We start from the raw sequence: 15,361 nt of genomic DNA on the forward strand, positions 1-15,361 counted from the left end.
ATTCCTCTTCAATGGATATTTCTCCTTGCTCCTCTTATGTAGTTATTATTGGCAAATGAACAAAATATGGGATGGAGGGCTAAGAGTTCCTTTAACCTTTTGATCAATTCATTTTTGGTCCAGATCTTCACTTTTATTTCTCCTCTATAATTCTTCCCCTAACCCCTTCCACTCCAAAGGTTTTCTGTATTACCTTTTTCTATTTTGATACTTTCCTTTAAAGTAATATGAATTGTGAATAAACTCTTTCTTTGATTTATAGTTTCATAAGCACTTACACACAAAAGAAAAAGACAAACATAATAGGTATTTTCTAATGGAGGGATGATTTGTATTTATATAATGGGGAAAAATAACATCTAAAGCACCTATAGTCCTTACCTCACAGAGCCGTTGTGAAATTCAAATGAAATGATGCTTTATAAGGATTATAATGTTATGAAAATATCAATTATTATCACCATTATCAGTGGAAGGACTTTGTTTCTAAATGTGATTAATCTTACTTTCCTATTGAGAATATAATTTATATAAATTATATTTAAAATACATTATTTTATATTTTTGTTTTGCTTTGGCAAACATTAAGGCAATACAAGTATACTTTGGCATATGTGAATGATATGATTCTGGAAAGTTGCATATACATTTAAATTCTTTTAAAGTTTACTAGAAGTGCTTATTATTTAAAGGAATTAAAGTATAGGGCAAAGAATTCATTTGTAATTTATTGATCACCCTTCATTTGTTTAACTTCAAATTTTAAAATGTTTTATATTTACATACTAAAATTCTAAGGCTATATATTTATCTTAGAATCAGCTACACTTTTACATGACAAGACAGTGAATTATTAAGATCCAGGGTAGGTTTTGTTTTGTTGTTTTGTTTTTTAGGTGGAGACAAAGGAAAACATTCAGTTGAGTGGAAATTAGTCAGGAGTGGCCATAGGAATTGACCATACTTGAGTTCAGGCCTGAGTTGTAAGTCTGGAGAAAGCCAAATTAGAGTAAGCAATGAAAGCACCTTAGCTAAGGCGATCTGGCTATTTAACATCTCTCAGTTCCACATAGAAATAAATACAAGCATAGAATTGCATTTCTCAAGACAGACTGGGGATTTATCTTTCCTACTCTGAGTTTTTTTTTTAACAACAATATAATTTCTGCAATATGTAAAACAAAAATAACAAGGAGGAAACATTCCTTTATTGTAATAGCCTCCCAAGTGATTATTTTGTTTGGGCTACAGCAACATATATGCAATGCATATTTGTGTGTATATAATGTGTATAAATTTTAAAAAATAAAAAATTTATATATACATATAAATATGATTTGATCAAGATATATGTACACACACACACACATATATATACACATACATATTTAGAGAGAGAGAAAGAGAGAGAGAGATAGGCAGATATGATGTTAGTTAAAAAAATACACAATGGAAACTGAACTAAATGCAAGCAAATTCATGCAAAAAGTGAGGATCAAAACATTATTGCAATAGGAAGTGAGACAGCAAGATGAGGAAAGTCATATTTATATATTAACCCAATTACTGAACTTACCTTGCCAGTATGGAACACACTGTAGGTTTAAAATGTGATTTCACATCTTGCTATCCCAAGTGACAGAGAGAATAATAAAAATGAAAAATTAGTTTCCCCAGGCTAGAATATAAAGCTTAGAATATTTGGACAAAGTACATTATAACATACAAACCATTATTTAAGGCTAGAAATTCTATTGCATTAATATATATAAATATTTACCCAGGAGACAAAATTACTATCTTTCAATTATTGTAAAATAAACAATGTACCCTAGCTAATGAAATGCAAAAGAAGAGCTTGATCAGATGGAAGGAAATTTTAAAATCCAGTTTTTGGGTTAGTGTCTATGTAATGCATTGAAAGCATAATTGTATTTTTCGTCCCACAATATACGTACACACACACAAACACTCATCTTCATATGAATTAATAAAAATAAATTAGAATCTATAACTACTTTACAATATTTTGAAGAAAATAGTGGATTTTAAATTTTAGTAAGAAAAAAAAATAAAAGGTTAGAAATGCACATTGAGCTGATATTTCATACCTGAGCGTGTTAAAGAACCTTGAGAACCAAATTAAATGTGCTCCTGGGTTCTTGAAGGCCAGGCTAGCAATATGTAAGCTGGGGCAGGTCTTACTAAGGTGGAAAGTGTTCAGTAATAGAAGTTACATCGGATGCCTGAGAAATAGCCTCAACTGAATGAGGAGAAACTCATGATCAACAATTCAAGCACCAGGAGATAAGCTGTTTATGGTCACAGCAATCCATGAAACTTTCTACTAAGATATAGGAAGGTGATGGTGCTCTGCATCTGGGAAGGGAGAAAGTTCCCATATGGAAGGCATCAAAATTAAGGCAATATCTGGTGATATCAATATTATTGATCTGCCATCAAAGAGTTTATGGTCTAGTTAGGGGGTATAGCATATAAATTACCGTAGTAAAAGGTAGATTGTGGTGAGTAGTAAAAGTCAATCAATATATACTTATTAAGTACCTACTATGTGCCAGGTATTGTAAAGTGCTGGGGATGCAAACACAAAAAAGAAACAGTTGCTGCCCTCAAGGAGCTTCTATTCTATTGGGAGAGCCATTATAAAGACATAGAAATACAATCCTTGTCTCAATCATGCCCTCCACTCCCTTCCCCTAAGGCTATGTGTACTGTTACTGCATCTCTAAGACAGACTATAATCTTGAGAATGGCAATTTAACTGTCATCTGCTGACTCTTACTGATCTTGCCTGGAAATAGACTCTGTGCCGGACTGAAAGAAAGGATTAAGAAAAATTCTTTTCTGAGAGACTCAGTTAGCCGTCATATTTGAGAAGGACTAAAGAGACAATATTCAGAAAGAACAGGTTTTAATACATGTTGTGGAGTAAATATCCTCTGAAGAATTCTTGAGAGAGCCCAATGGTGAGACTATGTTTACTGAGCTGAAGAGAAAGTTTGCAGTTGCAGTTAATGGTCAGAGGTGACTCTCTGGTTGTCATTTTTGTCATTGTGATTATGTTCCTGAAATACTTAAATACAGCTATATATTTTTTTATTACTCTGCTATCATGTTGTATAGCTAGTAATGTTGATGCTTATTGAAGCCTAGGAGATTAGGTGGTCTGAGAAATAGGAGACAAGGCTTATGGGAAAAAAGGTTTTCTCTGATTTTTGAGGTGGGAGCTCTGTAATTAATGAGGGAGATTATACATTTCTTAGAGACTTTGGATGTAGGAGCTTTGACTTTGTTTTCTTCTTCTGGCTGTATGTTTTGATCTTCTTTGTTACCAAAGAAAGATTCTGTGGTCTGACTTTTTTTGCGCCTTTGTTTGCTCATGGTCCCAGCCAATTATTTGAGTTATAAACTCTTTGTTAAGGTAGGGGTCTGCTTCTAATGTGGAGAATGTACTGTTGCAAGTTTTGATGGTTTTGTGCAGCTGTTTTCAGAGACATTTCTAGGGAAGAAATTTTCATTTATTCAAGGTGGTATGGTCAAGGGCGAGGTGTTTACTCCTTTCCTAGCCTTTGCTCTGGTCTGTGAGTAACCATGAGCAAGCACTCTTTTGTGCTTTGGAACTGGGAGGAGGATTCCCTCTCCACCGCCACTACAAGCTCCACCACCAACACTCCTCCTCACCCCAGGATCGCCACCCAGAACTGTGACCCAGATCCAAGCACAGGCAAAGCATGAGAATTCTGCCTCAGCACCAGCAGAGAGATCCCTGCAATACCCCTCTGATCAGCCACTCAATTCCCCCTCAGTCTGTGGGCCTGAAGCAGCCACTGTCCCGGGGATGAAGCTGGGGCTAGGGTTGGGACCGAGCTTCTCTCTCACTGCAATCACAGACTTTTCCCACTGACCTTCTAAGTTTTCTTTGGTGTTTGTGGGTTGAGAAGTCTGGAAACTGCCACAGCTGCCTGTGATTCAGTCCTCTGAGGCCTGCTCCAAGTTCGCTGAGGCCTGTTTTGCAGTGCCCCAACACTGAACTGCGTTCCTCTTCCAGCCAGGTGTGATAGACCTTTCTATTCACCCATCCAGGTTTTCTTGGGCTGGAAATTTGTTTCACTCTGTCTTTTCGTGGGTTTTGCTGCTCTAGAATTTGTTTAGAGCCATTTTTTACAGGTATTTGGAGGAGTTTGGGGGATAGCTCAAACAAGTCACTGTTTTCACTCTGCCATCTTGGCTCCTCCCCCGATATTATACATTTCTATGAATTTTTGAGGAACTACCAGAACATATTCCTTGATAGCCTTAGAACCAGATTAATAAAGGAATGAGTTAAGTAGAAAGCTTTGAAGTAGGGGGTTTGGTGGGGACTGTCAACTAGTGAAATGCTTACAACTATAAAGGTCACATAGGGAAATAATTACCCCCCCAAACTTGCCACAAAAGTAGATACAACATATATACAGAAATTACAGCTCAAGAACCTTCTATATGAGATCTTTCTCGAGTCTCCCCATCTATTACCATCCAATTACAGATCATATAAATTACCTTGTATTAATTTTCTAAATATTTCTGTATGTTGTCTCATCTAATAGTAAGTAAGTAAGCTTCTAGAGGTCAGCTATTTATATGCTGTCTCCTAACTAGACTGTATTGAGGATAAGGATCCATGTATCTACTTCCAAATCCCAGAGTAAGTACTGACATGTTTATCGAATTGAAATGTTCTTCCATGGATTTCTAATTAAACTAGGACTTTGTTAAATAATCTGTCTACAGGCATAAGTGAAGTGATACAATAAGAAGCTCTTTCAAGTACTTCCAAGTAATAAACCCCTTTGAATAGAATCCAAAGAGAATTTGTCTTATGGGAGATTCTCTGCCTTACCAGATTGTATAATGAGTATATAGCCAAGGCTGTTACACTCAGCCCATGGTGAACATGAAAGACAAAACTACTCCAGGTACCACCCACCACTGACTGAAGAGACTAAAACCATGGTGACTGCTCAATCTAGACGAGGATTTGTTGATGTTGCTTTAGCATATTTCCAAGAATAGTGCCAATGACACAGTGACTTTTACAATGGAATCAGTTTTTATTTATGTTGGTGACCTTAATATCTTTCATTTCACGATCCCTACTGCCAGCCCTTCCTTAAGAATAATTTTAAATTTTATAAAGCCCACTGTTCTTTTGCCTTCTAGGAATGAATGAAACAAAAAATAATTTATTAAGCTTTTACTGTAGGCAAAGCACTGTGCTAAATGTTGGGGATGAAAATAGGAAAATAAAACAAACCCTTCTCTCAAAGAATTCAAATTCTGATGGGGGGAGATGACATATATTATTTTCAGCTACAAAGTCAAGTGGAAATGTCCCATGGTTGTTAGGGTGCAATGATGAAACAACTGTAAATGTATCTTCTTTAATGTTATTTTCCCTGATAACAGTATATACATTTCTTAGTTTGAACTGTTTGACACTGTATACTCATGCATATATACACACAGGAATATGCCAATATAAACCTATGCTCATGCAGTCACGTTTGTGGCCACCACTGTGCCCTGAAATTGTTTCCTACTTTGCTGTCCACAATCCACAGATAAGAAGCTAAGCTCAAAGCAGGTTGTGAATATTGCTAGAGCAGAGAAAAGGGGAGGGACCAGCAATAATAAGTTAACGTGTATATTACCAAACCAAAGTCTTAACTGTAGTTTAAGCTTATAAGTTGATAATTAAGCTTACGGTGCTTCAAGGTTTGCAAAGTACTTTACAATTATGTCACTTGATCCTTCTAATAACCTTTTGAGGTGGGTGCTATTATCTCCATTTTACAAATGAAAAAACTGAGGCTGAGAGATGTTAAGTGGCTCGTCCAGGGTCCTACAGCTATATTAGTATCCAAGGCAGGATTCAAACTCAGGTTTTCCTGACTCCAAGTTCAGTGCTCTATCCACTGCATCATGATGCTCCCTCATGAGTAGCGTGAGCTAGGCCAATGTGTGCTGCTGGTTTAGGAAAAGAAGGTGTAAGAAGAAGTTGGATTTATAAGGTTTGTGCACTGCTGAAAAGGGAAGTGAGTAGCATGGATTGTAGGATATTAGGATTTAGAGCTGGTAGGGATCAAAAATAATTTAATCCAACCCTGTTACTGAGTAGCTGATTCTGCCCCTCCCATCTCTTTCGGTGATCTATCAAGGAGGGGTTCCTCAACAATTCAAATAATGCCACCCAGCTGTTCCCAGGGAAGATGGGGAATGGAAAACAAGGTCTGGGTAGAGTGTTGTGTTTCCCTCAGTTTGGAAACCAGTGCTGCTGCATATGGGAGACACATTGTTTAGGGATGGAGGCAAATGAATCATTATAAGCCAGCACAGAGCTGAAAATAATAATAATAATGATGATGATGATAACAGTAGTGAGCATTTATGTGGTGCTACAGGGTTTGTAAAATGCTTTACATGTGTTATCTTATTTGAAAACAAATACTTACTGGACTGCTAAGGGTATGTCAGAGAAAAGTTGTTGCATAGTGGACATGGTGCTGAACGCAAAGCCAGAAAGACCTGCCCCTTCTCCTAATGACTGATCATGTTATTACTTAACATTTGATTCAATTAAACAAGCATTTATCAAGTGTCTACTATGTGTGTCATACTGTGCTAAGCACTGGGGATAGAAATAAGAAAAAGAGACAGTTCCTGTCCTCAAGGAGCTTACAATCTAATGAAAGAAGATAACACCGCACAAAAGGAAGCTGTAAAGTGGGGGGGCGTGGAGGGTAATGGGGAATACCCAGTGTGGGGACATGTCCTGTGGAGTGGAAGCCAAGAAGCTGCTGATGGAGAACAGTTACTAGGAAGGCTCAGTCCTCTATAAAGGAAGGCTTTGGAGGGAGTATAGTGCTCTACCCTCCAGCCCTCCAGTCAGAGGAAACAAGAGGGTGGAGTAAAATGGGATAATAATACCTATAGTAGCTATTGAACAGGGTTGTCCTCAGGTGAATGAGGTAATCAGTACAAAATACTTAAAACCTTAAAGCACTATATAAATACCAGTTATTATTATTATTAATGTTACAATACCTCGAGAGACCTTTTTGAGGCAGAACCTGTTGGACTTCTTGTAAAAAGTTTCAAAACAACAGAGAACAGGGAGGGGCCTGCAACGAGTTTGCCAACATGCAGAGAACCATTTACTTGGGATGGAAAGGAATAAATTGGAGCAGTGATTGATTTCACATGGTAAAAACCATGGCAGGCAAAAAGGCCTCAGAGTGGAGCATTGGTAAAGAGGCAGCTAGGTGGTACAGTGAATAGAGCTCTGGGCCTGGAGTCAGGAAGACCTGACACTTACTAGCTGTGTGACTCTGGGCAAGTCTGTTGGGCTCAATTTCCTCATCTGTAAAAATGAGCTGGAGAAGGAAATGGCAAACCAGTTTCTTTGCCAAGAAAACCCCACCCCAGATGGGGTCACGAAGAGTTTCAGAAATGATTGAACAACAAAAAAGAAACAAAGAAGTGAGAATTCTCTAAAAAGCACCTAGGCCTTTCAGGTCAGGAGACCCAAGGGTTTTAAATAGAAGAGGAAACTGAGGCAGGAAAAGTGACTTGTCAATAGTTACAAAGGTAGGACACTGCAGAGCTAGAAGTCAAATCCAGATCCTCTAACTTAAAACTTCAACTCTCTTTTTACTATGCCGTGATACTGAGAGGGGGATGGGCTGGTACTGCTGAATGTAGCTCAGTAGCCTGGAGACCAGCCCCTGAATGAGGGTGGGTGATCAGGGTCAACAATCTCCTTGCACCTCAGTCTGGGCAATAATGAGCTAGCAGGATGAGAAGATTTTGTGGATTGGATGAAAAACCAGGCTGAAATAATGCCTTCTGAATTTGTGTAAGAACATGGAATCACTAGGCTATGCTTTTCTAAGAGCAACTTTCCTCTGCATGTTATGCAGGCTCATTGGTTGAACCAGAAATTCCTCAGCAAGTATGAAAATGTAAACCAATTCCAATGAAAGTCTCTTAACAAACCAGGAGTAGAACGAACACATGTTAATAGGTTCCCTTGTGGAAAGAAAAAGAATAAAAGCACCAGCAGTGGCTCAAATTATAAAACATTCCTATCACATTCAGAAATAGGACAGGGTTTTTTGCTGGCTCTTTGGTACCCACGACGAGGGATTCAGCTCATTCAAGTTCTACCGGCACATAGGCTGTATCTCTGCATGGCCAATAAAAGCAACCTCAGGTACGCTATTCATAACAATACAAAAAAAGAAAAAATACATAACAATTCATTAGGACTTTCTGATGTCATTTTATTCTTTATGTTTGCCAACATGAAGACATGGAACACTCACAAGATACTGTTAAAATGAAGTGAATCAACTTTTTTTTTTTTAAGAAACCTGAAAAATAATGGCACTGACAATTGCAGTCAGGAATATCATATTTCCTGCTAGAATAGTATTAAAAATATTTATTATATTAAAATATGTGAAAACATTTGCTTAGAAAATAGCTTAATTTTTACTTTTATTAATACGGAACAGAAATGAATTCTTCTTAAATGGTTCTCTGTGGAATATCCAATACTGCTTAGGAAAATGCTAAGTACACAGCCAATGAGTCCACACTTGTCACTACAGAACTTCCCGTTATGATATTGCTCAATTAGTCCTATTCTTTTCAAAACAAAGCTTACTAAATCCACTGTAAAATAATTAGTATCCTGTCAAATATCTCCAATACAGAAGAGGATATTGTGCTTAAAGACATAATAAGCAGGGAACACTTTGCCATACTTACAAAAAACCAAAACTTTTTATTCAAACGCTGAAAGCTCCTAATAACAGTGGAAGCCAAATTTAAACCTCAACAAACTTCTTAACATTGTGGCCTTGGAAGGTTTTCTTTTTTTCATAATCTATCAACTTGCAATGGAGTAACTTTTGTAACACACTTTTTCCTTCATAACTTAATAATTTTTTCCTACAGGAAATGTTTCCTATATTTGCAGGAAATGTGCCCCAATAAAATGTGATTTTTTTTTTTTGGTGGTAGGAGAAGTTCTGGACAGACATGGAGCATTCAGAGAACTTGATAATGGGTTGTGCACTCAATCCACCACATCTCCTGCATCCCCTCCTGCATCCCATAAGTCAAGCTGGCCTATAGCTTCCAAGAAGCATCCCATTCCTTTAATTCTGTCTATTTGCTCTCTTCCAGGTAGAGGTTATGGTCCTCAATGTAGGAAATGACTGAGTCTGGAAGCAGATACTTCACACTCTGTCCTCGGCACAAGGCTTGTCTTATGGCCGTGGCACTCAAATCACTCTGTACCACATTCTTGACTAGATGTATATTATGTTGATAGCGAGTTAAAATGGCTGATTCAGAGATATATTGTTTTGGGTCATGGCCAGCCCTGGTAACACACACCAAGCCAAACTTTTCAACTATTTCTTGGATGTGTTCATCTTTCCAGAGGTTGGGGGTTTGAAATGTCTTCAGGACATCCGAACCACAGAGCAGCTTTAACTCAGGAGCAGCTGAAAAAACAAGGAGGTTCACTGTGAAGTTACAGAGGGATTGTTTTAAAGATGATATCACATTTATTTGGAAAATTTTATTATTTCATTTTTTTCCCTTTGGAATATGGAAGGTACCCAAATGTTTTAGTGTTTATGCTTTAAAAAACAAATAGAAAATACAAACAGACCTAGAGCTGTACTACACACAAGTTTAGTTAGTTAGATTCTCATTTAATACTTGGAAGTAATATGTAATAATGTAAGGGAGAGAATCTCTGATTATAGTTTTGTAGCTAAATTCAGTTTCATCCAACAAATGTTTATTAAGATCCTACTAGGTGCAAGACACTATTCTATTTTTCCAGGGATCTCACTGAGCTTAAATTTTAATGATGAGGGGAAGGGGATAGAAAAGGATACAAATACTTTTGAAAGTAAGATAAATGTGAAGGAAAAGTCCAGGTAAACTGGTCTGGAAACTTTGAGGGAGGAAGCCAAAGTCAGCATTTGCAACATAAGACAAATAGCTGTGGTCCAAAGTAGTACCGGCATTTCACTCTGTGCCACATCTTCCTATTAAAAATCAAGGATAATCTACATTTATAGGCTCAATTGTATCACAAGAAATATCATAATGACAAAAATCTCTCTCAGCCTCAATCATAGCCCATTTTTTCCAAACATTATTCTACACAATGAAATTCCAACAGAACCAAAGAATCTGGGCAATTCCTTGGAGTTTGTTGTGTTGACACTTGTTTAGTATATGCACTTTAACCACATAGTCTTTGGAAGCACAGTGGGGTAAGCCGTTATCTTAGCATAACTCAGTTTCCTTTTGTTTGCAATATTGTGAAGTATAAAAATAAATATGATAGAATAAATTTATCTTTTAAAATTCATTTTAAAAGCGAATTAGTCTTTTCCTTCCTTCATAAAATAATTCCATCCTCAGAACATTGCACTTTTTATTCCAATGTAACTAAAAGGAAGTTGCAGCTTCATAGATACTATTGCACATGCTGGGGGTGGGAGGTGGTGGGAAAGACCTAGTTCAAAAAATGGACATGCATTCCTAGCATCCTTTAAAGCCTCACCAAAAAAGCTTGCTAATTTAGCATCTGTGGTAATTTGGACACAGCTTAAGTAGGCGGCTACTTTTGTACCATCTGTGTTAGTGAAAAGTTCTGTAAGGATGTAAAAACATTATGAGGGAGAAGTTTAACTTAGTTAATAGGGGGAACTATGCAAAAGCTTTAGCAGAATCATTTATCTATCATGAATGGATTAATTACTAATGATTCTTATCTTTTCATTAAGGCATGACCTCTACTTATACATTTGGTTAGTTCTTTTATATGTACTCAACTTGAAAGTAATACAATGATGTTAGTCTATAATTCATACTTTTCACTATTTCAGACTGGCCTTTCAGCAATCAACAAACATGTGCTGATGAGAGTTATATTGGAAATAGTCCTGACTTGAGATTCAAGCCCTAGGTCTGCCACTAATTAGCAAGTCACATCATGTCTCTGAGCTTTGGTCTCCTCATCTACAAAGAGATGGAATTACATTACATAATGCACAAACCCCCTTCCAATTCTGTGACTCACTAATCCAAATTTACCAGTTTTACTTTCTTGCCATTGTAAAAAGAGAGATGTTTGTTGTAAACTCTGGGGGATGATTTGTATATTTATATGAATTCTGATTGTGAGATGAAAGATATTATCCTATTTACTAGTATTTTCCTATGTGGGACAATGAGGCCTTTGGGCCCAAGGCTACATTGTAACATCCTTCATGAATGAATTAACCAAAAATGCATTTATTAAGCACTTAATAGATGCAAAGCATTGTGCTAAACACTAGGGATACAAATAGAAAAGCTAGACTGTCCCTTCTCTCCAGCAACTCATATTCTAATAGGAGGAGACAACACATAGAAGAGGGTACACATCAGATGGAAAGGCTCCGTAGTCTTAGGTGCAGTGGTGAAGCACATGATTATGCATCTTCTTTTCACTGATAAAAACATTATCTAATTCTGATGTTGGACCATCAGCTACTGCTTTCTAACCCCTTTACCTATATATGCAGACTCTCTAACCTTTAGTTTTTAAAATATTCAGGTAATTTCTAGATGGATTAAGAGTTAGGTAGCAGAGTGTTCAGACAATTCATATTTAATTCTTCTGATGCATGTGACTCTGGGGAAGTCACTTTCTTTCTTCTTGTATAATTCTTCCCTACCCACCAAAAAGAGGATACTTCCTTCTAATCTGAAGCTGATGTTTTGGGAACTGAGTTTTCAGCACCTTAGGCCTGGGTATTATTCGATTAAGTTAATGATGAAAATAAAAGGGAATGTATCCCAAACATATCTCCTATAGGGTAAAAGAGTGCCCAGTATCACATCAATGCTCCCGTTAGCAGTGACGGTCCTTCCTGTTCCACCATGGCAAATAGCACATTACAAAAGATTGCCTCTAGCAGTCAAGCCTGCTTCAGATTTCAGCTCTGGGCGAAACCATCATCCATCCTAACAAAGGAATTCAAATATTTCCTATGAAATTCTCCAGACTGAGTAGCTTCTGCTTTCCAAGCTCAAAGAGGACGAATTGCTGGTGTTGCAAAAAGACAACCAATATAACTTGTCCTAAAGGCAATAAAGTGAAACAAATATAATGTCCTCAGTGTTCTCTGGCAGTTCACTAAATAACAACAATGAAAGGCTGCATCCTCAATGGATAATGGTCCTAAAGCCCGTGGGCTTCTGTCTGGGCTACAATTCAAATGAGCACAAAACACTCCAGTCTGTGCCAAAGAAGCTGTACCATTTTTTTCATTCGTTTTGATTGGTGGCCCCAAATCAATAATGGTCGCAGAAGTGAATTATAAACCTTGGTGGTGTCATGCAGAGAAGGAGAAGGGGTTAGCCAAAGGAGCAACAACCACCAGCAGCCCACAGGATGTGACTGGATCCTTGAAAGTGCAAAGCTTAATTAGGAGAGGCTTCTACTAGATGAAGTCAGGTGAGAGCAGGGACATGGGGGGGAGGAAGGGAGAGAGGGAAGAAAGGAAGGGAAGGGAGAGAGAGACAGAGACAGAGAGAGACAGAGAGATAGAGAGAGACAGAGTGAGAGAGTGAGAGAGAGAGACAGAGACAGAGACAAAGAGGATAATTTGAAAATCGACAAAGAAGTCATTCATGTAAGGTGATTCAGAGCCTTGAAATACAGCATATTCGATTTAAAATGAAAGAAGATCAAGTGTTTCTATCTGTAAAAAGGAAAGGAAATACCATCTAGTACATGAAACTGAATTCAGCAAAGCAACCAAAGAGGTGAACACATGCTTTAGAGAATCATACATAAGAATCAAGGGGGACAGTGAAGGGACTTAAGATACCATCAATCTAGAAGCTTCACAAGCTAAAGTAGAACAGAGTTCAGAGATGAACAAGAATATGTAAGTGAGTCTAAGGAGGGCAGCAAATCACAGAAATGATGGGAGAAATACTTTTCTGGCAGCAGGAAAATGAAGCTGCAGAAACTAATATGCTACATTCATAGGGAAGAGAGATTAAGCTGGTTCTGCTTGGTCCCACAGGGTAGAATGAGGATCAATGGGCAGAACCTAAGAGGTGGGAGCTTTCAACTCTATATAAGGAAAAACTTTCTAACTATGAGAGCAGTAATAGAACAAGTCCACTGACTCTGGAAGTAGTGCATTAGCTCTAATTGGAAATGTTAGAGGCAGGATGACCACTGGACATGGAATATCATAAAGGAGATTCATAATTTAAGAGCATCAGGTTTGGAGTCAGAGAACATGGATCTAGATACCAGCTTTACCATTTACCATTTTGGTCCTCTTTGGACAACAACTAACCACCATTTACCACCTGGGTGATATTGGGCAAATCAGTTCAGCTCACTGAGTCAAAAGTCCATCCTTTGTAAACTAAAAAGGCTGGACGAGGAGATCATTAAGGTCCCTTTTGGCCTTAAATCATATGGCCTTTAAAGTCCATTTCAAACTCTGAGATTTCGTGACAGCATACTCATTGGTAGATAAAAAGAAAAATGTTGCTTTCATTATAACATTATTCTACATTCCCCACAATAATCTCTCTCTTCTCTAAATTACCATAGCATTTTGTATCTTTACACTTTCATATTCTACCCTATTTGTGGAGATGTCTTCTCTTTCCTACTCGACTGCAAGCTCTTTGAAGTCAGGGAATTGGATTTAGTCTCATTTGTATCTACCTTAGAGCCCTGAACAGTACTTTGCATATGATAGGGGCTAAAGAAATATTTATTGAATGAACTGAACAACAGAATACTTCATGCATTTAATAGGGTTTAAAAAGGAATACCTATTTTATATATATATACATATGTAACTTCACAGAAGCCAAATTATGCTACATTAATAATCCCTATTTTTCACTTGATGAAAATTTCTTTTGGCTACATGAAATTAAAACGGTAAGAAAAAGGCCTTTAATGTTGTCTTGGTTATTTAGTGGCCTTAGAAGTTTTCTAGAAATTTTCTAAAAGTGTTGCTTTGAGGAGCAAATGATAATATGTGTAAAATGCTTTGCAAATTTTAAGGCATTCTATTATTATTAATTACTATTATTTTTAAAACCATGTTGGAAAAGAATGCTCAAGACTCTTAATTTTTATGTCTGAAAAACAGAAATATATAATATTTCTCATTACCTTGTACTTTTAGGATCAGAATATTTTAGGTTTAGAGCTAGAAGTGACTCAACAAAAATCCAATCAATACCTTTTATTGTAGGTAACAACTGAAAAGCTGAGTGGGCCAGATTACCTTTTCCCTTTTTAAGAAAATCCAGTCTTTTGGGAGGGAGTGAAGAGACAGTCAGAAAAGCCATTTAGAGACTTAAGCACCAAATGGGAAGAATGCTAGCCCACTGAAAGTCTTTTAGGCTCACCGATACTGAATTACATCTAAGGAATCTCTGGGGTTGCATATTCGGGCATAGGGCGTACATGAGAAGCTCTCCCCAAATGACAACAGTTCTCACTTTGAAGATCACATTCCATTGGGGATACCATGCAGACATATATGTACACACAAAATAAATACTACATAATTTTTTGAAAGAAGAATGAGCAGCATGGGGGGTGGGGAATCAAGAAAGTACTCATGGAAAAGATGGCTTTTGAGCTGATTTCTAAGGATTCTAAGTGGGGGCTGAAGTGGGGGTGTTATTGTAGCACAGGAGTCAGTCTATGCACAAATACAGAAGCAAGAGATGTATTGTCATGCAAGAGAAAAATCAGAAAGGCCACTTTGGTTGTATCAAAGGCTATATGAAGGGGAGTAATGTTTAATAAACCTGGAAAGATACAATACAGCCAGTATGAAAGGGTATTTAAAATAGGTCTTACAGATCATAGGTCTAGGTCTAGAATTAAAAAGGACCTCAGAGGTCATCTAATCCAATCCTCTTATTTCACAGATGAAGAAACTGAGGCTCAGGGAGATTTAAATGTCTTACCCAGGGTCACCCAGATAATAAGGGTCAGAGGTGAGACCGCCTTCCTTTTGGGAGGACTGTCTTATCAGAATGCGTCCCCAACTGCACCATGTGAGACTTACATCATACTTTGTAAACACTGCAAAAACCATAGGGATTAACAGGGACAAGAAAAACCCACATATGTGATACCACCATCATTCAAATTTGTGTTTAAAATTTCAAAACGTTTCAGCATCTGGTGAACCAACTTTATTTTAAAGGGCCAGTCCCTTTA

The 15,361-nt window shown here is 37.4% G+C and overlaps 1 protein-coding gene across 2 annotated transcripts in view; it reads right to left on the minus strand.

Moving 5' to 3' along the window:
- Window positions 1–9,044: 9,044 nt before the first annotated feature.
- NMNAT3 (nicotinamide nucleotide adenylyltransferase 3) overlaps window positions 9,045–15,361 on the minus strand; it is a 132,950-nt gene continuing 126,633 nt past the window's right edge. For both annotated transcript variants that reach the window (XM_027845235.1, XM_027845236.1), the window contains exon 5: window positions 9,045–9,578. In XM_027845235.1, coding sequence (XP_027701036.1) covers window positions 9,238–9,578 — 341 coding nt within the window. In that variant the 3' untranslated portion in view covers window positions 9,045–9,237. The remainder of the gene's footprint in view (window positions 9,579–15,361) is intronic.

This window comes from Vombatus ursinus, unplaced genomic scaffold (genome assembly GCF_900497805.2).
Source record: "Vombatus ursinus unplaced genomic scaffold, bare-nosed wombat genome assembly UNPS02014959.1, whole genome shotgun sequence".
Lineage (NCBI taxonomy): Eukaryota > Metazoa > Chordata > Mammalia > Diprotodontia > Vombatidae > Vombatus > Vombatus ursinus.